The 26,528-nt window shown below is 35.4% G+C and overlaps 2 protein-coding genes and 1 pseudogene across 2 annotated transcripts in view; 2 read left to right on the top strand and 1 right to left on the bottom strand.

Annotated features, from left to right (window-relative positions):
- The first annotated feature begins 234 nt into the window (after positions 1-234).
- LOC111470329 lies at positions 235-2,004 on the top strand (annotated as a pseudogene).
- Positions 2,005-7,468: 5,464 nt separating this feature from the next.
- Positions 7,469-9,963, bottom strand: LOC111470414 (terpene synthase 10-like). Its single transcript, XM_023115978.1, has 7 exons — positions 9,739-9,963; positions 9,360-9,642; positions 8,881-9,256; positions 8,519-8,737; positions 8,230-8,368; positions 7,879-8,127; positions 7,469-7,781 (listed from the first exon to the last, which is right to left on the bottom strand). Exons 1-7 carry the CDS (start codon positions 9,961-9,963, stop codon positions 7,488-7,490), a joined length of 1,785 nt encoding a protein of 594 aa, XP_022971746.1. The 3' UTR covers positions 7,469-7,487.
- An 8,026-nt stretch (positions 9,964-17,989) lies between these two features.
- The window catches only part of LOC111470412 (golgin candidate 5-like), an 11,036-nt gene continuing 2,497 nt past the window's right edge, over positions 17,990-26,528 (top strand). The window contains exons 1-18 of the mRNA XM_023115977.1: positions 17,990-18,435; positions 18,764-18,977; positions 19,474-20,522; positions 20,815-20,886; positions 21,722-21,796; positions 22,166-22,280; positions 22,586-22,647; positions 22,738-22,785; positions 23,031-23,315; positions 23,413-23,472; positions 23,614-23,697; positions 23,798-23,863; positions 23,947-24,045; positions 24,119-24,337; positions 25,043-25,157; positions 25,224-25,444; positions 26,120-26,179; positions 26,277-26,390. Of these exons, the coding sequence (XP_022971745.1) occupies positions 18,830-18,977; positions 19,474-20,522; positions 20,815-20,886; positions 21,722-21,796; positions 22,166-22,280; positions 22,586-22,647; positions 22,738-22,785; positions 23,031-23,315; positions 23,413-23,472; positions 23,614-23,697; positions 23,798-23,863; positions 23,947-24,045; positions 24,119-24,337; positions 25,043-25,157; positions 25,224-25,444; positions 26,120-26,179; positions 26,277-26,390 (2,892 nt within the window). The 5' untranslated portion in view covers positions 17,990-18,435; positions 18,764-18,829. The remainder of the gene's footprint in view (positions 18,436-18,763; positions 18,978-19,473; positions 20,523-20,814; positions 20,887-21,721; positions 21,797-22,165; positions 22,281-22,585; positions 22,648-22,737; positions 22,786-23,030; positions 23,316-23,412; positions 23,473-23,613; positions 23,698-23,797; positions 23,864-23,946; positions 24,046-24,118; positions 24,338-25,042; positions 25,158-25,223; positions 25,445-26,119; positions 26,180-26,276; positions 26,391-26,528) is intronic.

The following is a 26,528-nucleotide window of genomic DNA, read 5'->3' as shown; positions in this document are numbered from 1 at the left end:
TTTTTTTTTTTTTTTTTTTTTGAAGAAATGGCTTTTATACTAGCAATTGTTTAAAATTTGAGGCATGTGAATTCTATTCCTTTTATTGGTAATAGCAATAATTCATATTCCTTTTCTGAAACCAAACAAAGAAACAAAACCCGAATCTAAGCAAGCACGATATAAAAATATCATCATTTTATAATCTCAAATAATGTTTTTTTTTCTTTTTTTTATATATGGTTCTCTTAAATAATGTTTTTGATTATATGCCGAGGTCATGATGAGTTAGGAAGTTTTAATAGTACTTGTAAAGAGAAAGCTAAGAAAATGTTACCCTTATATGAAGCTTCCTTTTTAGTAATGGAAGGTGAAGGCTTCCTTTTGCCATCCAACATCTATCAAAATACCTTAAATCGAATGGTGATAGAAATAATTTGTTCTATGGTAAGGCATGCTCTCGAACTCCTACTTTATTGGAGAATGCCAAGATTGGAGGATAGATGGTTTATTGATTTGTATCAAAGAAAACCCGAACCAAATTTCGTGTTGTTGGATTTGGTCACATTAGACTTCAATATAGTCCAATCCATACATCAAAATGACCTGAAATATGCTTCTAGGTAATAAGTTTAACGGTCCATTTAAAGTGATTTTCTTGGTGTTAAAAAAAAGTATTTTGAAAAGAAAATATAATATTGAAAGTCTTTTCTACCTAATTTTAAGTTATATATGATATTTTCTTCATTTCTTAATTGTTGTATCTCCCATATTTTTTAAACATTAAATCTAATATATTGTAATGGTTATTTTGGTCTGTATGAAGGTGGTGGAAGAGCACTGAGCTTGTACAAAAACTCGACTTTGCAAGGGATAGATTGATGACAAATTTCTTTTGGTCTGTGGTAATGGAATGGGAACCTCATTTTGGGTATTTTAGAAAAATGTCTACAAAAATTACTTCATTAATAACAATAATTGAAGATGTTTATGATTTGTATGAAACTTTAGACGAACTCGAGCTCTTCACCGGAAATCTTTTACCACTAAATTGAACAAATAATAATAAAAAAAAAGTGACAAATTTTATAAAAGAAAGTTTTATTTAACAAATGATTATATGTTTTTTTTCTAATCAACCATATGACTTTTGATGCAATCAACTATATGATTTTTGATGCCGTTAAAGAATCATGGAGTAAATGTCATTCAATGGTAAATATTTTTTATAGGATTTAATTAAAAAATTTTATTTTTATTGCACAAAATAATTTTATCAAATCCTAACTCTTTCGACATTTAAAATGTTGTAGTGGATAGATTTATTCCAAAGGTTCTTGATAGAGGAAAAATGGCATTACACCAATTATAAGCCATCATTCCAAGAGTATTTAAACCATGCATGGATCTCAATCTTAGGATCTTCTTCTCATTCATGCTTACGTCTTTGCCACAGACTTAATAACGAAAGAGGCTTTGGAATGCTTGGTAGACTATCCTGATATTATTCGACATTCATCCATCATCTTTCGTCTTACCAATGACTTAGCTTCATCATTGGTATTTCTTTTAAAATAACATTCTTCATGCTATTAATTTCCTAATTTTCGAGTATGTGGGACAAATAATACTAATAATGAATTTTTTTTAATTCACGGGATGAAGCAGAGAGAGGTGAAGTTGCTAAGTCTTTCCAGTGTTACAGGAATGACACTGGTGCCTCTAAACATGAAGCAAGAAGATATATAAATGATTTGTCGAGTCATGGAAGAAAATTAATGAAATTCAAACTTTGAATTCTTCCCTATTATCTCTAAAGATTTTATTAAAATTGTGTTAAATCTCGCTAGAATTTCTCACACATTCTATCAACATAAAGATGGGCACACCGTTGAAGATCAAGAGATTAAAGATCGTGTCTTATCTTTATTCATAAGCCTACATAGATTCATACATATTGACAACAAATATTATATATTGTTTAATGAATATTTATTTGGTAAATTTATGGAGAGTAACAAATAGTTAGAAACGTAATTTAATGATGGCCGGTAGATATATATAATAAAATGGTGTATAATTGGCAAGAACAAGGGCAATTATACAATATTACACGTAGCAAATGGAATCTATTTTTTTTAACTGTGGTTTATTTGTATTATTCAAATGGGTGTTTTCACATCACCTAAGTAGGGTCTGTTGTTGCTACAATATTTGATTTATACCTACTATTACACTATTGCTCATTCTTGCACCTCTGTTGGGGCTTTCCTCGTGGCTTTCTATATATTCCATAAGATTTATTGTATCCAAATTTTCTTACTTCTCATCAAAGGGTACACCAACTTCAAGACACATGGTTATCAGCGTGGGAAAAACAATCTTCCCACTCTCTTGCTTACACATTTAACAATCTCTTCTACTGTAATCTTGTCCACATAAATACTTAAGTTTATCATGATTGCATATATTAGCAAGATTCTTTCAACAGACAACGTAGTATCATGTGTGGTAATTAGTAGGTTGGCCTTCACGAATGCAGCCTACACCTTTACTTCCCGATTGATGTCTACTATTACCATTGTTCTTGCTCCTCCTATTGATATATGCCACTATGATCCTCGAATAGTTACTGACTCCAAAGCTGTTTTAAGTTGCACATCCAATAGAGCTACTACCATTTCATTGAAGGCAGCATGCTCGAATAGTTGTAGTTGGAAGAGTTGGTTAATGACCTTCGGGTTCCAATCAATGTTACACGATGATTGTTTACTTTTTTTAGTAAAAGAAAGAAGGGTTTGTTTTTACAGTAGAAATTATGTTCTTGTTGAAGAATAATCTTTTGAAGGGTACCATTTCATTAAATTTTAACCAGCTGTGTTGCTGCGTGACCCACTCCAAAAAGGTACAACTAGACTCAGGAATTCATCAATACATAACCATTGCTTTTCAAAAGGAAATAAACGTGTGTTCTCATCAACTTTTTGAGTGGAGAAAAAAAAAAAAACATTAAATTTGGAAGAATCTTTTAATTCCTATCTATTTAAATTTAAAACTTAAATTAGTTGACCATTCGAACCATCCATTAAATTTTTATTTCAATTTCTCATTAGAACCGACATGCTGAAAGTTCTATAATATACACTTTTTTGTTATATTTTTAAGAAATAATAGTCGAGGTAGAAACGAATATTATTTACATTATAAATTTCTTGGATGGAGTACTTTCATTCTTGAATTAGTCATCAATATTGGTTTGTTGTTCTTTTTATTTCTCATTAGTCTCAAGTTGGATTTGAGCTTCATCTAATTCAGCTGAGTGCAGGTCTAATCTTTATCTTCTTCCTCTCTGACATCCTTGTCACCTTCATCCATTATAATATTGTTGATAGGATAAACAAGGTTAACTACGACTAGCTCATTCTATTACCATCAGGTTTGATAATCACCTATCAATGATTATGTGCTTTTTTTTTTTTTGAAGATTGGTCAGAGGTTTGATTTACACCTTCATTATGAACACCAAAAAGGCTGGGAGGCAAAGCCAATGTGTTTTTTATGTGGTACACGTTGTTTGACAAGAGAACCACACATGTATTTATTGTTCTATCATATAGTTGTACACGATTTCTCTTCTTCCTTGTTTGCATAATATTGTGTTTTAATTAAACGTTTTATTTTCAAGACTTCAATTTTACCATGTGAGTAAAGAAGCTCGACTGGTTTAAAACCGAATATTAAATATCATATTGGAATCATGAAATGTGGTAGTCATGCATTGAAAAATTTGTGAAGAATCACAAACCTCCACAATGGTATGATATTATCCACTTTGAGCACAATCTCTCAAGATTTTACTTTTTGTTTCTCCAAAAGGCCTCATACAATTGGAGATATTGTTAGTTATTTATACATTCATGATCTTTCTCTTAGCCAATATAGGATTACTTTCCTCAATAATCTGCAACAATCCTATCCTAGAACAAAGAACACCATAGAGTTTCCCCTAATACCTTCTTCTCTAGAGCTCTTGAATAACCTCCCCTTAATTGAGGTTCAACTTCTTTTCTAGAACCCTCGAACAAAGTATACCATTTGTTCGATGCTTGAGTCACCTTTAACTACACCTCGTGACCCACAACTTTTTTGTTCGACACTTGAGGATTCTATTGACATGGCTAAATTAAGGACATGACTCTGATACCATATTAAGAATCACGAATTCCATAATAGTATGATAATTTCCACTTTGAGCATTAGCTATTATGACTTTACTTTTAGTTTCTCCAAAAGAACTCAATAGAAATGGTGTTCGTTACTTATAAACCATGATTTTGCTCTTAATTAGCAAATAACGTGGGACTACTCTCAATAATCTGAATCCATATAACCATATAATTCATCGTAAGATGATTGAATTTGTTTGTCTAGCATACTTGGAAGCAATTAGATACCTTAGAATCCACTTAGTTGCTTGAGAGTGCCTTTTTCTAGGGTTCGTCATTGTCGACGAACAAAACTAGAAGCAAGAGATTGACACAGATTTTACATTTGTGATTTTGAATCTTGGCAATATAAAAGTAAGCAATAGATAATTATAAGAGGATACTATGTTATAGCTAAAACACAATATGTTTTTCAGCCAAATGTTGTTAAGGGAACTTCGCTCATGACAGTGAAAAGAAACTTAAAAGAAACCTGAGTACAGAAATGAAATGCTTTAAACCCTCAAGAAAATACTAAAATTGCGACAGAAAATAAACAGAAAATGAAGTGCAGATGTCAAGTATCGCTAGCTGTTGGTGTTACGTAATTTAAAAATATTTCTTTTTTTTTTTTTTGCAACAAGATCACAAGGATGTCTAAATTTTATATGTTTTGTTCCGTTCTTCGGCATCGAGATAGTTCCTTTGTTACCCCAAAATATCTCTATTACTCTTTGTTGCTTTTGTGGTAGATCAACTAACACTCTTTTTAACCAAATGGCTTGACATGCTTTTGGATTTGTTGCAATATATTTTTCTTATAAAGTTGACAACGTCACTGTTGCTTACTTTTTTGATCTCCAAGTGATAGCTTCGGATCCTAGAGTGAAAACGTTGGCTGAAATACTTTATTTACCATCCACTGATCCTGCTCAATCACTATCCTAATTTGAAATCAAAAAATTTAGAATACCAAGTTTCATACTCCATGGTTTTCGCGGCATAAAGTAAGGCCCATTTTGGGCTCCACAACAACTTTTGAGGCAATTATTTAAGTTTGGAAATAACACCAATAGAAAATGCAACATCGTATTGTGCATTAAGTAAATCAATCCTCCGACTAAGCTTCTAACCCATTTAATATCTGTCATTTGTACTCTACCTTCATATTGTAATTTTCTTATTAATATGTTGTAATTTTCTTATTAATATTTGTGAGTATAGTTGTAGGCTTAAATTAAGCCTACTAAATTTACTCATAATATTTTTGACAAGTTTCTTTTTGGAAATAAAAATTTCATCTTGAACTTGATATATTTCAATACTAAGAAAATAACGAATTAAACCCATATTTGACATCTCAAATTTACTCACCATTTGAGACGTAATTTATCTAAAAGAGAGTTAAAAGAGGTAGAATAAATGATATCGTCAACAAAGAGGCAAATAATGATGAATCACTTTTACCTTTCCTCTTCAGATACAAACTAGATTCATTCTCACTTTTCTTGTAACATTTTTCTTCAAAATACCCAACAATCTTACTACATCAAACTCGAGGGGCTTGCTTTAATCCATATAATGTCTTTCTCAACTTGCATATTTTTGTTTATTTGTCTTTCTTTATGAATTCTCTGTTTGTGCTACATAGATCTCTTCTGGTAAATCTCCATTAAGAAATGCAAACTTGACATCAAACAGATAAAGAGGTCACCGCAATTTTGCCGCTAATGCTCGAATAGTTCTTACAATTTCTAAGTGAGCTATTGAAAAAAAAAAGTTTCTTCAAAATCTAGACCTTGTTGTTGGGCATACTATTTAACAACAAGATAAGTCGGGTGCTTTTTTATACTTACATTTGGTTCAAATTTTGTCTGGAACACATTTTTAAGTTAATTGCAATTTTTTTCATTTGGTAAATCAATCATCTCTCATATTTCATCTTTCTCAATTGTCTACATCTCTGTTATCATGGTTTTCTACGGCTTGTTTTTTAGTTGCTTTTTCATAATTTATAGGGTTTGAAACATTAATAGCAAATTTACAAGATGCATATATGCTCGTTAAAGTTTTGTACCTCCATAATGGTGTCTTGTTTGAAAATTCTTCAAGAGAAGAGTTGTTTTTTTGCGAGGATGAAGTTGATAAATTTGTAAAATTTTGTGTTGTATTAGAGGTACTAGAAGATGCATAGGTGTTGACTATTGTATCTAGATTAGATGCTCTAGTTCTTTACTCCAATTGCAACTTACCTTTTCATCGAATATTACACCCTTCAAACTAAAGTCTTTTCATTAGGAGGGTAATACAATTTATATGCTTTTGATTGAGTATAATAACCAAAGAAAATACATTTTTCAGATTTTTCATCAAACGTTCGACAAACTTGAGGATTTATCAAAGCATAAACTACACAATCAAAGACTTGTAAATGACTTATAGATGGTTTCCTTTGTGTTTCATAAGGAGTTCGATTTAATAGATAGATACATATCGCTAAAGCTTCTACCCGAAATTGGTTTGTAAGTCCCTTTGCTTATAAGATATTTCTAGACATCTCCACAACAGTTCCATTTCATTCAGCGATTTACCATTTTGTTTTGGAGTGTAAGAAGATATTGACTCCCTTTGGTTGTTTTTTTCCTACATAAAAGCAAATCGAATTCTTTAGACATGAACTCCACGCATTTATTTGTGCGAAAATTTTTAATGTGGAAGCCATTTTGATTCTTCATTGTAGCTTTAAAAGTTTATAAATTCTCCAAGATTTGTGAAATATGTAGTAGGAAGTAAACTCAACTCATGCAACTATAGTCATCAATAAATAGTAAAAAAACAATACATAAAGATTTTGTTTGAATTGGCAAACATAAATCAGCATGAATGAGTTCTAGACAATTTGAAGCCTGTTTAGACTTTCTAGTTTGCTTACCTAGGGTGCATTATGAGTGTGTGAAATTGCATCTCTAAATTCCACTAATAGAGTCACTTCCTAGATGTTTGCTACAAAAGTCATTCGATACTTCAAATAGAATTTTGTTTCGACATAAATTTTTATCATTCTTTTGTTGTTTTGCAAGCATGTTTTATATAAAATAATGGCGGGTTTTACACTTCAAAAGATTTTTGTAATGTGCAGGTAAGAACAGTCATAATCTAATCATGTTTTAGACGCGCGACGTTACATAATCATGTTTTAGAAGCGGGACGTTACACTTTTAAATTGCTATTTTTTCTCTCACAAATTCACCAAATAAACCATCATTAAACAATATATAATATTTGTTGTCTATATGTATGATTCTATGTAGAATTGATGAATAAAGATGAGACACGATCCTTGGTCTCTTCATCTTCCACAGTGTGTCCATCTCTATATTGGTAGACTGTGTGAGAAATTCTAGCGACATTTAAAGCAATATCAATGAAATCTCTAGAGATGAATGGAGAATAATTCAACATTTGAATTTCATTCAATTTCTTCCACGACTCGATAATCAAATCCTTCATATATCTTCGTGCTTCATGTTCAGAGGCACCTGTGTCATTCATGTAACATTGGAGAGACTTAGCAACTTCACCTCTCTCTGCTTCATCCTATGAATTAGAAAATTTTTAAAATTAGTGTTATTCGTCCACATTTTCGAAAATTTGGAAATTAATTGTAGGAAGAATTTTATTTTAGAAGAAATACCGATGATGAAGCTAAGTCATTGGTAAGACGAAAGATTATGGATGAATGTTGAAGAATATCAGGATAGTCTTCCAAGTATTCCAAATCCTCTTTCATTATTGAGTCTGTAGCAAAGACGTAAGCATGAACGAGAAGAAGAGATCCCGATACTGAAATCCATGCATTGTCTAAATACTCTTGGAATGTTGGCTTATAATTGGTGTAGTGCCATCTTGCCTCTATCAAGAACGTTTTGCATAAATCTATCCACTACAACATTTTAAATGTCGAAAGAGTTAGGGTTCATAAAATTATCTAAGCGAAAAAAAAAATCGATTAGCATAATATTAAACGGAATGAAAAAATATTTACCATTTTTCTTAAATATTGAATGACATTGACTCCATGATTCTTAACAGCATCGAAGGTCATATTGTTGATGGTGTTATGGAGAGCAAAAAAACATATCTTCATGTAGTTAGGCAATGAATCAATTGCAACAACATCCCATCTGAAAGTATCAACATATAATCATTAATCATTGTTGAATAATACCTTCTTTTATTAATTATGACAACCTTGAACACAAATGGTTTGTTTTGTAAAACTTTTTCCATGTTTTTTTTGTTTAATTTGGTTCGATTTAATGGGTAAATGTTACCTCTCGACAGCATCGGTGAAGAGTTCAAGTTCATTCAAAGTTGCATGCACGTCATAAACATCATCAATTATTGTTACTAATGAAGCAATTTTTGTGGACATTCTTCTAAGATAGCTGAGATGAGGTTTGCATCCCATTCCCACTGACCAAAAGAAATTTGTCATTAATCTATCTCTTGCAAAATCGAGTTTTTGCCCGAGCTCAGTACTCTTCCACCACCTTCATATATACCAAATAAAGTAATACAAAATGAATTAGGTGAAAAATAGTATAAATATAACTTAAAAGTTCTCTCTCAAATACTGGGTAGATTATATTTTCTTTTAAAATAACCCTTTCAAATTGATAATTAAATTTATTACCTAGAGGCATATTTCAGATCATCTTGATGTGTGGATTGGACAATATTGAAGTCTAACGTGGCCAAATCTAACAACACGGGATTTGGTTTGGGTTTTCTTCGATACAAATCGATGAACCATCTAACCTCCAATCTTGGCATTCTCCAGTGAAGTGGGAGTTTGAGAGCATGCCTCACCATAGTACAAATTATTTCATCACCACTCGATTTAAGATATTTTGATAAATGTTGGATGGCAAAATGTCTCGCTTCATCCAAAAAGCCTTCACCATCGATTGCTAAAAATGAAGCTTCGTATAAGGATAATATTCCCTTAACTTTCTCTTCAGAAATACTATTAGAACTTTCTAACTCATCATTAAACTTCTCGAATACCTCTACATATAATCAAAGATAAACATTATGTGAGAGAACATGACATAAAAATAAAAAATAAAAAAAAAAATCAACAAAATGGAATTTGAAAAAGAATTGGGTTACCTTGTGGGATATAATAGCCGTGTTGCCTTAAAATCCTAAAATGAAGAGCGGTGGCATATAAGTTGTTGTTCCACTCTAAATCCTTTCCATTTCGAAACTTTTCATTCATATTCTCTAATATTTGATTTATTTCTATTTGGAAGTGATATGACAACCCCAACCGTTGTAGTTCGTCCACTAGCTCCAATTGTCTCAAACTATCTCCCTCCAATAATAATTCTTTGTTCAACATCATTTTCACTCTTCTTTTTAGCATATCTCTTCTATTTAAACATTTCTCTCCCTGAAATTAAATAATGACTTTGTTGTAGATTTAGGTGAAAAATAATTCGAGAAAACATATTCATAATATACAAAATAAATTGTATCGATACATTACCGTGAATTCACTCGTTAACGATTCAACAAACTCATGCTTCCAGATAGGAGGTTTGTAATTTGCAGACCGCCGAACAACATAAGTACTATAAACTTTTGTATCGACCGTCGATCGCTTATTCATTTGGAAAGATTCGTAAAAGTTACGATAAGAAGAAAAATTTCGTGGAGAGGTAAGTGTAGAGAAGGAGGACAAAGGAGGATGATGGAGAAGACCCATGGTCATATTGTGAGCAAACAAGTGTCTCTCGATTGCTTTATAACATAAAAGTGTATTGTTATTATCTCTCCCAATTCCTTTTATAAATTAATATTCTAATTTTGAAATAATTAGAAGGAGAAAAACGTGTATTGATATTTATCACCCATCAATGATCCATAAAATTCTCATCCTCCCTACTCTGCAACGCAGAAACCTTATCGGGGAATGGCCACATGTCATGGTTTTAGAATATTAATTTTTGTGGAAGTTCAAATTTAAACAAGGGACGCTTCTGGTTCTGTCGGTGCTTGAAACAATTTAGTCTTTTTATAAACAATACCGAGTAACTTAAGGCTACTAAAAAAAAATATGAGTATGAATATTCTAAAGCTTCCGTTAAGATGTCATCATTCGTACACGAGTGTCTTACTTTTACTTAAAAAATAAGAGTAGCATGTTTGAGTACGGTAAGAAATACTTAGTAAGTAACTCTATTATTGGAGTTAGAAAATGTAAACACGTGCTATATGGTAGCACATCATTTTAAAACATCATGGCATGCATTTGACTGCTTTCTAGTTCAAAGAAGGTTGGATGTATAGTACTTCTCTATACACAACCTACGCATGCACACATGAGCCCACACATGAGCCCACCAAGCAGGCTCTTATACCCCTAGGCCTAACTTGTCGGACTAGCACTCGCTAACTGGTTGCTGGATACAATAGAGGGAAAGGGTCTACATAACGTCTAGCGGAACATAAATGTTTTGGTTTTTCATTTATGTTATTTTATTATTATATTTCTAATGAATTTATGAACATTTAAGTCTATGGCAATGTTTAAAGCAAATTGCATTTTTTTCTACCTACAAAAGTCATGGCATGCATATAGTAGCGGTTTTATTTTAAAAGAAAAAGGACGGACATTTGTTCTCTAGCCTAGTAATAATCTTTGTATCCTTCCTCTCTGGCATCGGTGCATCTGAAACCATTAACAAGACCAAGAAAGTCGGCTACTACTAGTTATATTTATTTATGAGCCGTGATTAATTTTTATTTCAATTTCTTATTAGAACCACTTACGACATGATCAAAGCCATCTGAAGCTCTATGATATATACTTCTTTGTTATATTTTTTAAAAATAATATTCGGAATAGAAACGAATTAGTTATCAATATTGATTTGTTCTTTTTATTTTTCATTAGTCTCAAGTTAGATTTGTGCTTCATCTAATGCAGTGGAGTGCAGGTCTTTCAAAATTAATCTTATCATAATCTTTATCTTCTTTCTCTTTGGAATCAATGGCAACTTCATCCACAATAATATTGTTGATAGGGAAAACAAAGTTAACTAAGCGTCAAATTCACTATATTAATGAGCGTTACTTTGTCCATTACTGCTTTCTTTTGTTCTTGTCACAATGAACCACACAACATTAAGCATGTATCTATCATAGTGACCCACGTGGCTTTAAAAATGTATGAGAAACCTTTTTAATGGTGATTAATACATAATCGTTGGTTTGAGTCTCGATTATTATCTTATATCACGGCAACATTGTTCTAAGTTTTTTTTTTTTTTTTTTACAACATTCTAACTCAATATCTACTCCAAAAACAAATAGTTAAGAGTAATATTATAATTTTAAAAAGCATAAGTGTATTTAATAAACAAATGCAAAAAGTTTAGGAATATTTTTTATAATCTATACCTTAAAATTATAGAATAGGTGAGAATTTGAATTTGGGCACTAAGAAAAAGAAAGTGTATGCTTTTATGATAGAAGTCAAGTTGTTGATGTTCTTGTTGAGAAGTTGTGTAAAATTGAACAACAGTTCGTTGAAGAGTACAATTTCTTGGATTTAGGCAAAATCTTCAAAATAGATTGATTAAAAAAGACTTTAAAAAGATCGAGAGTTGTTATCTATACAAATAAGGTATTCAATTTTTTTTTTTTTCTTGTTTTGTTTTGAGTCATGTATATCAAGTGATCTTCGGGCTATTTTCCTGAGAAATATGTGGGTAAGAACAAAGCATCCTGAAACAACTCGTGTTGAATTGTGGGAATAGTTTTCACTTTTATATGTCAGGAGTAAGTATTGTGATCATGTCATAAGATACTTTTATTTGTAATTGGGGAGACCGCAGGTAAGAACGATGTTTTAATGATATTAACTAAAAGGTATGTCACACGTCAATGATTATGTACTCATTTTTTAGATGGGTAATTGACCATCAGGTTTGATTTACGCGTTTATTATGAACACCAAAAAAACGTAAGAGACAAAAGTGAGCCATTGTCCTTTTTATGTGGTCCATGTTGTTGGACAAGAGAACCACACGTATTTTCGTTGTACACGATTTCTCTTTTCTGTTGTTTGCAGGTTTTATTTTTATGACTTTAATTTCACCTTGTGAGTCAATAATTTCGATTGTTCAAAACTGAACATCAAGCATCACGTTAAAATCGTGTGGGGTACTCACACTCGCAATGCGACATGTGATGCACTCTGATGGGTGCCCTCGACCCCCCTTGACCCTAGGTTTGAACCATGCCTTAGTATTTCTTTTTATTTTCCAACTAGTCGTGTAGCAACACGTGGCCTACCTACGCATGTCCCTTTCTCCTTTCTTTCGCACACGCCTTCGAATCTCATCTACAACAAGTTCATCAAATTTCCTTGTGAGTCAATAATCTCGATTGTTCAAAATTGAACATCAAGCATCACGTTAAAATCTAGAATGTGATAGTCAGCTATTGAAAAAATAGTAATTGTGGAGTATATTTAAGAGAAGTTATGAACCTTAGAGCATCTCTAGGAGAAGAATTGTTGGTGATTTTATTTCTTTAAATAATTAGCTTGTATATTTTATTCTACTTCTGTTATTCGTTTTGGTGTGCTTGGATCGAACATCATTATATTGCTTGATTCTCTGATTATCACAATAAATCTTAGACCGTATTTTGCTTGATTCTCAAATCCTTAAGCAACCTTTAAGCCATAAATCTTGTTTAATATCGTTTGTATTGTGAGATCCCACATCGATTGGTGAGAGCTCACCGCTGATGCGTTTTAAAATTTTTTAGGGAAAGCCCAAAGAGGACAATATCGGCCAGTGATGGACTTGAACTGTTACAAATGGTATTAGAACTAGTCGTCAAGCAATGTGCCAGCGAGGAGGCCGAGCTCTAAAGGGGGTGGACACGAGGTGGTGTGCCATCAAGGATGCTAGGCATCGAAGGGAGTGGATTATGAGGTCCCACATCGATTGGATAAGGGAACGAGTGCCAGCAAGAACTCTCTACCCCGAAGAGGGGTAGATTGTGAGATTCCATATCGGTTGGAGAGGAGAACGAAACATTCTCTGTAAGGGTATGGAAACCTCTCTATGGCAGACGCATTTTAAAAATCTTGAAGGAAAGCCTGAAAGGTAGAGATTTCTACGGAGGACAATATCTGCTAGCGGTGGACTTGAGTAGTTGCATGTATTGTCGTCAACCTCCCAATTTTATAACACGTCTGGTAGGAAGAGATTTTTACACTTAAAGAATGTTCCAACCGATCCGACCACTTGGAGATGTTTTTCGGTAAATGTTTCTTCACAAAAGATACTCATTACCTTGAGGATATTCAACCTCAACTTTTGAATCGTACAGAACGGTCAAGAAAATGGAGGAGGTCTTGAGGTAAAAGTTTTGGGATTCTAGCCTCGGTTTTCCTTTAGATCCGTGAGTTTCTTTGAGTTTTAGGTTACGAAATTAGTCTCAACGGGGTTAGGAAGCATTTTTTTTTTTTTTTTTTTTAGATTTTATGAAGAAACATGAAGGCGAAATTGACCAGAAGTCGGAGTACCAGTCCATCCTCAAGAACGATAAGTTATGAGTTTTTAGCCAACTTTGTTTCGACCTCCCACCAAGCGGTGCTTTTTGAGGCCCAAGAATTCTTCTTCTAAGTGGGATGCCTTGCACCATGTTTCCTTTGCAGAATGTAATGTTTGGCCTCAAGTTTCCCTCACCCAGAATAGATGCCCTACAGCAAGCTATGGGTACCCAAAAGATTTGCAGGATGCCATGTTCATGTCTGCACCGAGCATGTGACCTTTATGGTCAATCATGGGGAGTAGTCTAAGGCGACAATAGAACAAGAAGAGAGTAAGTTACCTTAGCCAAGAATCAAGAACCTCCTAAGACCTCCCACGGTACATCATGCTCATGACTTAGAAGGCTGTCACTTGGAATGCATGAAGCCTAAGACACAGGATTGTCAGGTGCATGGCTAGTGCTGTAAATCCTAAGGGGAGTATCTTGGAGAATGAACCAAGAATAGAACAAGAACCAAGAAAGTACTAAGAAAAAGAGAAAGATCAGGGTCCAGAACATGGATCAAGATCCTAGTTTTAAGAATAAGAACTAAGAACTAAGAACCATGGTACTAAGGCCCTTAAAGGATAACCAAGGTTTAATAACTCAAGGGACCAAGGTCCTCAGGATAGATCAAGTAAAGAACCATAAGTCACTAAGTATTTACAGCAAGAGCAAGAACAAGAACAAGAACGAACAAAGAATATGGTACCCAAGCATATCAAGGACATGATTAAGAGCCTACAAGTACACTACTTCCGGAGTCTTTGTACTCATTCCTTATTCTCCATTTTTTCTAGGTGATAAGGAGTTGGTCGAGATCGGTCGAGAGCGGACAAAGAATATGGTACCCAAGCATATCAAGGACATGATTAAGAGCCTACAAGTATACTACTTCTGGAGTCTTTGTACTCATTCCTTATTCTCCATTTTTTCTAGGTGATAAGGAGTTGGTCGAGATCAGTCGAGAGCAGACTCTGGAGCAAGTGCCATAGACAAACCTTGTTGACTCTGGCAATTCGGAGGACAATGTCGACGAAAAATTGGCCGAAGGTTTCTTTCGAAAGAAAAAATTAGCGGAAGTAAAAGGAGAGAGGGAGAGAGATCTGCTAAGATTTTGAAGACTCGATATCTTTATTTTCCTCCAGTTGAATGGTTTAAATAACAAATCTATGAATGGTTTAAATAACAAATCTAATTACAATAATAGAAAAACTAATTATAGAAAAGTGGAGGAAGACTTCGCCCAAAGGCCAAAGAATGACACCTAGAATTAGGCTATTTTAAATTAGATGTTTTGAGAAACCTAACTAAATAAGGAACATTGCTTTTATTTAACCTCTCCTCCTAAAAGCTGTACCTTATTATTTGAACTCCGATCTTTGAGCGTAGTTCTTCAAATTTCACCCGCGTCAGGCAGTTGGTGAAAATGTCTCCAAGTTGTTCCTCTGTTCGGATGTAGAATCTGATTTCTATGTGCTTGCTCCGGTCGTGCAAAACTGGATTTTTGATCAGGGAGATCGTAGCTTTGTTGTCCACGTATAGCATTGGTGGATCACTTTCTCTCCCGATGAGTTCTTCCATTAGTTGCGCAAGCCAGATCCCTTGTGTTGCTGCCATCGAAGCGGCGATGTATTCTGCTTCGCAGAAAGACAAAGCAACTACCTTCTGTTTTGTTGATTGCTAGCAGATTGCGCCGCCTAAGAGAAAGTAGATCATTCCGCTAGTGCTCTTACGATCATCAACGTCACCGCCCATGGTGGAGTCGACTATCATCGCAGTGTCGGCCCTCCATTGGTGTCCTTGTAGGATTACTGTTCACAAGCCCAGTTGTGTCCAGCAGCTTCTTCGTGTATGCACTTTGGTAGAGATGGAGATGTCGGTAGAATTCTGTTGCACTTCGATGCCGAGATAGTAGCTGAGCACGCCGAGATCGCTCATCTCAAAGTTTTTCGACATCTCCTTCTTGAACCTTCCAAGGACTTCGCCTCCAGTAATTATGAGGTCATCGACTTCAACATCTCCTTCTTGAACCTTCCAAGGACTTCCACGTCGCCTCCAGTAATTATGAGGTAGTCGACGTACACTCCCACGATCAGTCGCAGACTTTACGTCCATATGGTGAACGACGTACACTCCCACGATCAGTCGCAGACTTTACGTCCATATGGTGAACCTCTCAAGAGTAATGTGCCACAATTTCCAGCACTCCAGTAATTATGAGGTCGTCGACTTCGACATCTCCTTCTTGAACCTTCCAAGGACTTCCACGTCGCCTCCAGTAATTATGAGGTAGTCGACGTACACTCCCACGATCAGTCGCAAACTTTACGTCCATATGGTGAACCTTCCAAGAGTAATGTGCCACAATTTCCAGCAAGAAACGAACGGATTCTAACCTTGCCACTGGCGCAAATACCTCTTCGAAGTTCACTCCTTGCTTCTGGACGTAGCCCTTCGCCACCAGACGGGCCTTCTCTTCGAAGTTCACTCCTTGCTTCTGGACGTAGCCCTTCGCCACCAGACGGGCCTTGTACTTCACAACTTCTCCTTTTTCCTTGCGCGATTTCGACGCTCCACCACACTCCGTTCTGTTGGGGGGAGTAGGGCGAGCGCCATTGCCTCCATCTCCGTGGATTTGGAATTGAAAATGGGAACGCATGCATGCACTTACCATGAAGAGAGTTGACTCGTCCTCCTCGTTGTTCTAGCAATTCCTGCTCAGGAGTCTCTCTTCCCACATAGGTTGACGCGTGTATCAACAAGATCCTTTAACAACGACAGTCGTCATTGTCTCCCTGATCATTTCGCTCAATGATAACTCGACGCCCGTCATCATGGTGGCGGCGTGGAGGAGTGAGTGAGCCTGCCCGAGATGGACCCCACGATGTGTGTGTTTTCACATTTTGCACTTTCTTCTACTCAAACCTGAGACCTGTGTATTGTTAGATCAATACTCTAACCACTTGAGCTATTCAACTTGTTTTTTTGATAGATTGGCTCCTCCGCAATGATATACACCGATGGCTCGATACTTTATTTTCCTCAACTTAAATGGTTTAAATAACAAATGTAATTACAATAATAGAATAACTAATTATACAAAAATAGAAAAGTGGACGAACACTTAGCGCAAAGGCCAAAGAATGGCCCCTATAAAGGCCAAAGAATGGCCCCTATAATTATGCTCTCCCATTGCGTGAATTCAGATGTTTTGAGAAACCTAACAAAATAAAGAACATGGCTTTTATTTAACAAATCTCACCCATCGTCCTCAACCCTTTTGTCTTAAAATGTTTTGTGTTCGTCCCTTATTTGTGTTTCAACCAGTATGTTGTGTTTTAAATACTTATGTACAAACTTTATTCTAATATACTATAAATATAATGTTTTAAATTCCTTTGTTTTATTTCGCGAAAAATTTACCCAGTCTTTTAGAGTCATCTAGTCAGCCCGGTCTTTACAAATAAAATATAAAAAAAAAATGACAAATTACCAAAACACCCATGAACTTCGAGATATTTACAAAAATGCCACAAATCAAAAAATCAAATATGTGACCGTGAGTAGTGATTAGAAAATCCTTTGAATCTTCAAATACAACCGTTGGATCTTTACCAAATTTAAGTATGTTCTAGAGAACACAAAGCTCACCACATCCAAACGACATGAATTTAAATTAGAAGATGGTAACTCAATGATCGGAGATGATATTTCTGATGGATAATCCAAAAAACTCAATCTTCAAATCACGATGATTCTGGAGGTTTCAATTTCGCTTTAAGCTTCACCTATAAACGGAACAAGAATCGAGTTTAGTCAAGCTTCCAATCGTAAGTAATAGCCGTTTAGATTTTGGGTCTCCTATTCTCAGATTTCTTCTAAATTCGAGAGCAATTGTCCACCATTTCCATAGTGCTTTTTCCTTCCATTTGAATCAATTTGAGATTCCTTCAAGCTTATCTAATAGGATATATGAGTTTTAGATTTGTCACTTACATACTAAAATAATTGTTCGTACATAACTGTTTTAAATGATTATCGAGATAAGTGATTTTACTGTTGGAGTGCGAGGTATTATTGTGATATGAAAAAAAAAAAAATAAATAAAACCAAGGCGAAGGTATAAAATGAGAGAAGTTTATAATTTTAAGTGATTGGGATGAAATTGATGTAATATTTGTTTCCCTTGATTAAAATGGTGGGTCCAATTTCTCTTGTTCTTCCTTCTGCTTTCCTTTCCCTTCTCTTTCTTTCATTGTCTCCCGCGATCTCGTTCCTCTCCCTCCTCTCCAACGTTTAACCCCAAGCCCACCTCCACGCGCCGTCGATAGCCTCTTCTCCGGCGAGAAACGCGCGACGGCGACGGCGCTGAACCAGATCTGTGTATCTGACCACACCTACGCTGTTACGAATCCGCCCACTGCCACGCTACCAACGCCGAACTCCCCGTTTCGTGTTGCGCACCGTCGCGATCTTTCACCATTCTAAATTTCGTATTCAAACCCAATTGTCGGCCGAAATTGTCCGCAGCTCAATTGTGCAAAACCATCACGTGATTCCGGGATCCTCTGCTATTCACTGCTCCTACCAATACTCAATTGGATCCTCTATCGCGGTCGATGACGAGGTTCTTATAAGCTTTGCCTTCGGATGCCAATTTAATTCTTCCTATTCCTCCTTCTGATCAGTTTCTATGTGGATCTTGCAACTTCACTTTTCTTGTATTGATTTTTCGTTTCTTGCATTATGTCATCATTGGTGTGAGGAAAATGAATGAATGAATTGTTGCGTTCATCGAAAATGTAGCTCACTGGGGAAACCATCCGCCCTCGTATCATATTGCTAATTGTCAAATACTGTTACCCACTAAATTTGGTTGATTTCGTAGTTTTTTCTTAATGCTCGAGAAGCTTTTATCAGTCGATTGAATTCTTTGTTCTTATTTCTTTTTTCAGTATTAGCTGGAGACTTTATGTGCAAGCATTAGCTGATTGAATTGTGGATCTATCGTTTGTTCTTGAATGGCGTGGTTTAGTGGGAGGGTTTCTTTGGGTAACTTTGCGGATCTTGCTGGTGCGGTAAATAAGCTCCAAGAGAGCGTGAAGAATATTGAGAAGAATTTTGATTCTGCTCTTGGGTTTGAGGAGAAGCCGGAATCCAGCAGTGATGGTAATTACTCTTTATTCTGTTGCTAATTATCATTGGGTATTTGGTTGAACATTTTTTTCTATAATGTGTAATCTGTAGGAAAGCTCAAACGATGCAGGAATGGTATTTTTCTGCTGAGACAGATTATTATGAAATGGCTAATGTGATTAAAATTTCTATTTCATATGTGCTGGAGTCTACCGTCTAGAAAACTTAGTGTTGAATAAAATCAAAGAGGGTTTTGTTCCAAATCCTTTTTCTTGTAAAGTTGGAACTATTGAGGCCACTATTTTCCTTGAATAAAGCACAAAATGGTAAATTAGAAAAGTTGGTTGATAAATCTAACTTCCATGAATCGAAGTTAATTTTTTTCTATGGTTGTGTGTTCCTAGTTGTTCTTGCTCTGCCATCATTAATTAATCCACGATTCTTGAAATTCAGGAGCTGGTCAATGTCTTTACTATCATTGCCAGTTCTTTAGCCTATAGTTTTTCATGTTCTCTTTTTATCCTTGTAGCTCCTGGATTCTGGCAATCAGCTTCTGAAGGGAAAACAATCTTCGATCCAGTCAGGGCATTAATTGGGGAGTCATCAGAGAAACAGGAACTGCCATCTTCACCAAGCCCCCCTGAAGTTACGGAGTCATCAGAAAAACAGGACTCTTCACAGCTTCAACATGATTTGAATGAAAAGGAAGGCATTGAAAGTGAGCAGTCAGTTCCTTCTCCTTTAAAGGAACCAATTTCTGAAAATGATGTTGAAGTTCCCACAGAAAAAGATGACGAAAGGTCAGACGTACAACAGGAAAGCCAAGGAGAAGCAGAGTCTGAATCACCAGTCACGCCTATTGAAGTTCTTGGATCTTCTGTCCAGAACCATGAAGTATTGGAATCTTCTGCTGAAGCCAATCATGAATCACCAAGAATGTCTGTTGAAAGTCCTGAACCCACTGCTGAAATTTCAGACTCCATTCACAATCTACAGCAGAAAGAGATTTTAGAAGTGGAAACTTCCGAACATCCAGAGAATGGTGCCAAGTTAGGGGGAACGGATGTATATCAAGATGAAGGAAGTAATGAGCTGTCGGTTGAATCTCAGAGTTCTTCTGATGTAATATTGCTAGCAGATAGGACAAATGAACCAATGGTTGAGGTAGAGAGCACCGATAAATTAAAATCAGAAGTAAAGGAGCCCTTAAAACTGATTCCACAGGTTGAAGTTGAGTCATTTGATGATAACCAGGGTGAAGGTGGTAGTGAAACTTCTAGCGTAAATTCTGGTAGCACTGAGGTAAAAGAAGGCCCTCGGGAATTGTCAAGTGCCCCATTCTTTGAGGACGCTTCTCCGCGAATTTCTAGTTCAGATTCTAATGTAAGTGATCTAACAATTAAAGCAAATGAAACGGAGCAGCAACCTAAAGATAGTGAGACAGAAACCAAAAGGCAAGGTTTGAGCTCAGAGGAAAATATACCTAGTCATTTAGATTCTGCGCTTGAACTAGAGAAGGTGAAGGCTGATATGAAAATGATGGAAACAGCATTGCAAGGTGCAGCAAGACAAGCTCAGGTACTTCATGTGGCAATACATTACCTACAACCTTGTAGATAAAGATACTCTCAGGTCGGAGGTTTGAATTTATCCACCCTACATGGTTTTGAACTCTCAAGAAAGATACATTTTGAGCCTGAAGCTCTTTTACATGGTTATTCTTGCTATTGAAAATTGACTAGATTTGACTGAGCTGCAGATAATTGAGATTAGATTGTCTAGGGCATCTTACCTGAGAAGTGGTCTTTTGAGATGTTCCTTTCCTTATAGTTTTTCTCACTTATGAAATCATTAATCTGATTTCCTGCAGGCAAAGGCTGATGATATAGCGAAATTGATGAATGAAAATGAGCATTTGAATACTGTGATTGAAGAATTAAAGGTACTTTATATTTTCATGTTAATCAATTAAGATCTTAATTTGTTATCCTTTTTTCGAGCAGTTAGGTGTGGTGGTTGATAGAGGAAGGCCACTTACTTAAGGGGCTATCTAAGCAAATACAAATGAATGAACTTGAGATTTGATCCATATAACCTTGTACCTAACACAAATCTTATTCTGATTATTTTCTGCACTTGCCTTCTCACTATTCAACTTTTTGATCCCTTGTTTTAGCTCACCCTCCAAGCCCCCCATATAGCTTAGAATTTTCGAGCAATTGGAAGCAACTTTCGATGATGAGACAGATAAATTGATATTATGCAATCGTGACTGTCCATCTTTACCACTCTTCGTAGCTTCTTATCTTAAGTCAGAAGTTCATAACGAACTAACAAGTAAACTATCCGGATACCAAACTAATTAGTCAGCTGCTAGTTTAACTGTAAACAACAACTAGTTTCAATAATTAATTTACAAATAACCCTACATCATGTTACTGACATTTTTTCCCTCTTGAAAGTGTGGATGGAAAAACTATCTCAACAACTGAATCTGGTCACTTAATTTATGCCTTTTGACCTGTTTTCCTTTTTGATTCGTGCCACTTCATTTTACTCACTTAAACAAACTCATTTGAATTTCATTATGAAAGCTTGGCTATGCCTATTTCTCTGACATTTTTGTCTTCATTTGTGAATATTCTTTGGTCAATCTATTGTCATCTCATCATTCAATTACCAACTGTAATATATGCTGTACAATTTTCTTTTACAAATCCCCCCTGCGTAGAGAGAGATGAAATATATGTTACTTACATTCCTTGTTATTATAACAGAAAAAATCGAGTGATGCGGAAATTGAATCGTTGCGAGAGGAATACCATCAGAGAGTCTCAACTCTTGAAAAGAAGGTTTGTCTTTTCTTTTTTATACTATTTGTCCAACATCTTCTGTATGAAGTTTAATCTTGATTTTACTAAAAGTAGTTAAGACAGCTTGAGATTTTTGAAAACCTTTTGTTTTCATCACCCATACACATTTCTTTCCCATGGGCTTGATTTATGAAGTTTGAACCCCAATTGATGGCATTAATAACCATAAGTTTAGAGATCTACCAAGCATCAATGGAGTTTTTCTAGTTGGTACATGATTTACTTAAATCACTTTCTCGTAGAAAGTTAGCAACTGTTTCGGAAAAAAAGAAGTGAACGAGTGTGAATTATATTCATATTTTATTTCTCTTGGGTGATTTTTAATGCTTTTGGGTAGCAACATTACAGGTATATGCTCTTACTAAGGAGAGGGATACACTTAGGAGGGAGCAAAGTAGAAGGAGTGATGTGGCTGCTCTTTTGAAGGAAAAAGATGAAATAATTAATCAAGTTATGGCAGAAGGTGAGGAACTTCTTAGTCTTTTCTTATGTATGTCTAATGGTATTTTCTTACCTCTAATTTCTGCAGAAATGAAAATTTTCCTTATCCAAAAAAAAAAATTCTGCAGAAATGACAACTTTATAGTTGCTTTTCTTTTTTCAGTGGGTATTGTGGGGGAATAAAATATTTGCTGTCTGCATCTCACATTCGCTCAGTCTCTGTCCTTTTCGTTTTGAAATATTTACACCTATGCATGTTAGAGTGTCCTATTAGGCAGTTTGTCTTCCTATTTGATTAACCATTGAAATTATTTGTCTACCAACCAGGCGAGGAGCTTTCAAAGAAGCAGGCTGCTCAAGAATCTCAGATTAGGAAATTAAGGGCCCAGGTGGGTAACTTTCACTGAGATTTTTGGAAAAAAAAAAAAAATATATATTACTCAGACGAATACTAATTTAAATTGGTTTTTCGAGGCTAGATAAGAGAGCTTGAAGAAGAGAAGAAGGGATTAATTACCAAGCTTCAGGTAATTGAATTGTCAGGTTCATGTAAGACATTGGATTAGATTTCCTGCGATGAAGAATGATGTTAAAAACGTCTTTGTTCCTGCACTATCATATTTCTGTAGTATGTTTTTTGAATATTTTCATTGAATCATGGTGGGGGCGCAGAAGGTTTGATTTGGAATTTTATCTTTCCAGAATGTATGGTCTGTTGCACCTATCATTTGCAAGGACTTCATTTTTTATGCATCTTCTACTTTGATTTCAGGTGGAAGAAAATAAAGTAGATAGCATCAAGAGGGACAAAACTGCTACAGAGAAGTTGCTGCAAGAAACAATAGAAAAGCACCAAACAGAACTAGCAGCACAGAAAGAGTACTATACAACTGCCTTAACTGTTGCCAAGGAGGCCGAAGCGCAAGCAGAGGCACGTGCAAACAGTGAAGCCAGAACTGAGCTAGAAAGTCGTCTTAGGGAGGCTGAGGAGCGTGAAACAATGCTAGTTCAGACACTTGAAGAATTAAGACAAACATTAAGTAGAAAGGAGCAGCAGGTCTTCTTTGTTCTTCTAAAAGTTTTCATTGTAGGAAAGTGAGCTAAATTAAGAAATTGCAGTCAGATGACTTTATCATTAATTTTTTTTTTTGCAGGCTGTCTTTAGAGAAGACATGCTTCGTAGGGACATCGAGGACCTTCAAAAGCGTTACCAAGTATGTTGCATTTCCTATTCAGTGCATCTTTTAGTTCTTCCTACTAAACTGGACCTGGGAACTGGAAAACATAAAGGGAAAATTTTGAAAATGATCTCGTTATCTTCCTTTATTTACATCTTAGCAATCCTTGTTTTACAGGCAAGTGAGCGACGATGTGAGGAATTGATCACTCAAGTCCCAGAGTCTACAAGGCCACTTTTAAGGCAGATTGAAGCAATGCAGGTCAGTACATCTTACAATGACTTTGGAGATCTTATGTTGATCTTTATACTTCAAGTTCAGGCTATTGGACTTATCTCTTAACCTCTCGTGTTCATGATAGGAAACAACTGCTAGAAGGGCAGAAGCGTGGGGTGCTGTTGAAAGATCTCTTAACTCTAGACTTCAGGTTGTTTTGGGATTTATTCTGTGCTATATACCATTTTCCCAGCATATAGACATGTCTTTATTGATTTTTTATTGAATGCACAGGAAGCAGAAGCCAAAGCTGCTGCTGCTGAAGAGAGAGAACAATTTGTAAATGAACGCTTGTCCCAAACCTTATCTAGAATTAATGTTCTCGAGGCGCAGGTTCTTATTTCTAATGATTTTCATCATCCACCTTGCCTTTCAAATATTACCTTTCATCAGAATTGTATTGCAGGTCTCATGCCTTAGAGCAGAACAAACTCAATTAAGCAAAACCCTCGAAAAGGAGAGACAGCGAGCAGCTGAAATCAGGCAGGAATATCTTGCAGCAAAAGAGGAAGCTGACACTCAAGAGGGTCGTGCAAACCAACTTGATGAAGAAATCAGGGATCTTCGAAGGAAACACAAGGAAGAGTTGCAAGAGTCTCTTAGGCATAGAGAGCTGCTGCAGCAGGTTCTGATTCTTATATGAACTCATAACCCCTTTAACCTAGGAAGTACGGACTCATCTATAAGTGAAAGTTCCTATGTTTGGTGCACATCTGGGGTGTGAACACACCTTGGGCATAAATCAAACATGCAACACACTTGAACATAGTTTGACCTGACGTGTATGTCAAACCAAAATTTGTTTACATAACCTAAGAAACTTCTTGGACTAGAAATAAGCTGTTTAATTGTTAAAATTTGTTTACATGGACAATTTTTTCTCCCAAAAATATATTTTAGTTCATGTTTTTTATTTGTCATGTTTATGCCATGTCTTTGCTTATGTTTTCAAGTGTTTTACTTATTTTCAGTTTTTTCGACTAAAATATTTTTCTATTACTCATTTCCACTCGAAAGAGGATTTCAAGTATTGATTAATCAAATTGAAGATGCCATGTCCTTGTTGCAGATTTCAGTATCAAACACTTTATTTTCAGTGATAAAATCATGTCCTTTCTCTAACCTACTATCTAGCAATCAAAACTAAATTTCTGGTGTTTAAAATATTTAGCTTGCATAAGAGTTGTCTGTTTTACTTGCTAGGCTGGGTGGGGGCATTTGATCATCTGTTGCAGCAGGAGTTTAATTATCATGAAGTTTCTGCATAATTTGTGTGTTAAACTCCTTTATTCATTACTTGGTAATTTTGCTTTTGTTCAATCTCTGACAGGAGATTGAAAAGGAGAAAACTGCCAGATCAGATTTGGAGAGGAAAGCTCATCTCCATTCTACTGCTGTGGCTGATCCTAGCCCCATAAAACGGCATAATTCGACTTTTGAGAATGGTATGCTTCTTTGTTTGCATGACATTATTTTTCAGGGTGTATTTCCTTATACCATTACTCGTGCAGGTGACTTGGCACGTAAGCTCTCAAGTTCTTCTAGCCTAGGAATCATGGAGGAAAGCTATTTTCTTCAAGCGTCTTTAGGCTCATCTGAAAGTTTATCTGATAGGAAAATTGTTGGGGACGTAGCCATGAGTCCATACTATATGAAAAGCATGACTCCTAGTTCTTTTGAGGCTGCTCTCCGTCAGAAGGAAGGAGAACTTGCATCTTATGTCTCTCGATTGGTTTGTCATTTTAATACCTTGGAACTCTTCAATTCGCACATATTAACTTACTGCATTGTCTGCATTCCTTATATTACATTTCTAGGGTTTAAAAAAGACTTTTGGTCTCAATACTTTCATTGAAGTAATAATTTTGTTCCTAAATTTTTGTTAGTTCATGTACCATTAAATACGTAACTATTGAGTCTTTATAATCTACATGTAATTGTAGTCTCCATAGTATGAAGTTCGTATTATTGAGTTCCTACCGACTAGAAGAATTTCATCAATGTGAACAATTGAGTTTAGTATATAATGACTTAGTTCTGGTAGTTTTATAAACATATGATCTTCAAATAGTGTATTGATCTACATATTTCAGGAACTCATTAAATCTTAACAAGATTTAACATGATTGAGTTTAATGTTACAACTTCTAATTTATAGGAATTAAATTGTTACTTAAGGCTAAAATTATTACTTCAATAACATAAAAATATAAGGACCATAAGTGTTTTATCCCATATTCTATTTAGGCAGTGTTGTGGACATGTGGTAGTTAAGATTAGAGTTTAGTGCATTTCATTCTCCTTTCCTGGGAAGGGATTGTACAAATATTAAGAAAATTATATATTCAATCTTTTAAGCCCCACAATAGTTCAAACTTTAGCTCTATTTTCATTTATATTTGACCAGAAATCGCTGGAATCTATCCGTGACTCTCTTGCTGAGGAGCTAGTGAAGTTAACGTCACAGGTTGGTATTGATTCTTCACATGCTATTCTCTTTATGCCATTGAGCTTGATGTCACTTGCGCTGACTTCACGTTTGAATTGATTCTCTTGACGCGCAGAGTGAGAAGTTAAGAGCAGAGGCTGCTATGCTACCTGGCATACGAGCAGAACTTGAAGCGCTAAGGAGAAGGCACTCGGCTGCGCTAGAGCTTATGGGAGAACGTGATGAGGAGGTAAAATAACAAATCTCTTAGTGTGGAAATCTAGATAGATTGTACATGTGGCAAAAGCACAATGCTCACTCCTCCCCTATTTAGATTAGTTTATCTTATAGTGGTAGTGCATTTTTTTTTTTTTTTTTTTTGGTTATT

The sequence above is a fragment of the Cucurbita maxima genome, unplaced genomic scaffold, assembly GCF_002738345.1.
Source record: "Cucurbita maxima cultivar Rimu unplaced genomic scaffold, Cmax_1.0 Cma_Scf00044, whole genome shotgun sequence".
NCBI classification, from domain to species: Eukaryota; Viridiplantae; Streptophyta; class Magnoliopsida; order Cucurbitales; family Cucurbitaceae; genus Cucurbita; species Cucurbita maxima.
The sequence above is the reverse complement of the archived record's forward strand: the minus strand, read 5'-3'. Positions and strand labels throughout refer to the sequence as shown.

What these genes read in the sequence shown, in the direction of transcription:
- LOC111470414 (XM_023115978.1), bottom strand. Translation starts at nt 9,963, where the DNA reads ATGACCATGGGTCTTCTCCATCATCCTCCTTTGTCCTCCTTCTCTACA. An exon ending in CGTTAACGAGTGAATTCACG is followed by an intron (nt 9,643 to 9,738) that starts GTAATGTATCGA and finishes ATTTAATTTCAG; the next exon opens with GGAGAGAAATGTTTAAATAG. An exon ending in TTCACCGATGCTGTCGAGAG is followed by an intron (nt 8,369 to 8,518) that starts GTAACATTTACC and finishes TGATACTTTCAG; the next exon opens with ATGGGATGTTGTTGCAATTG.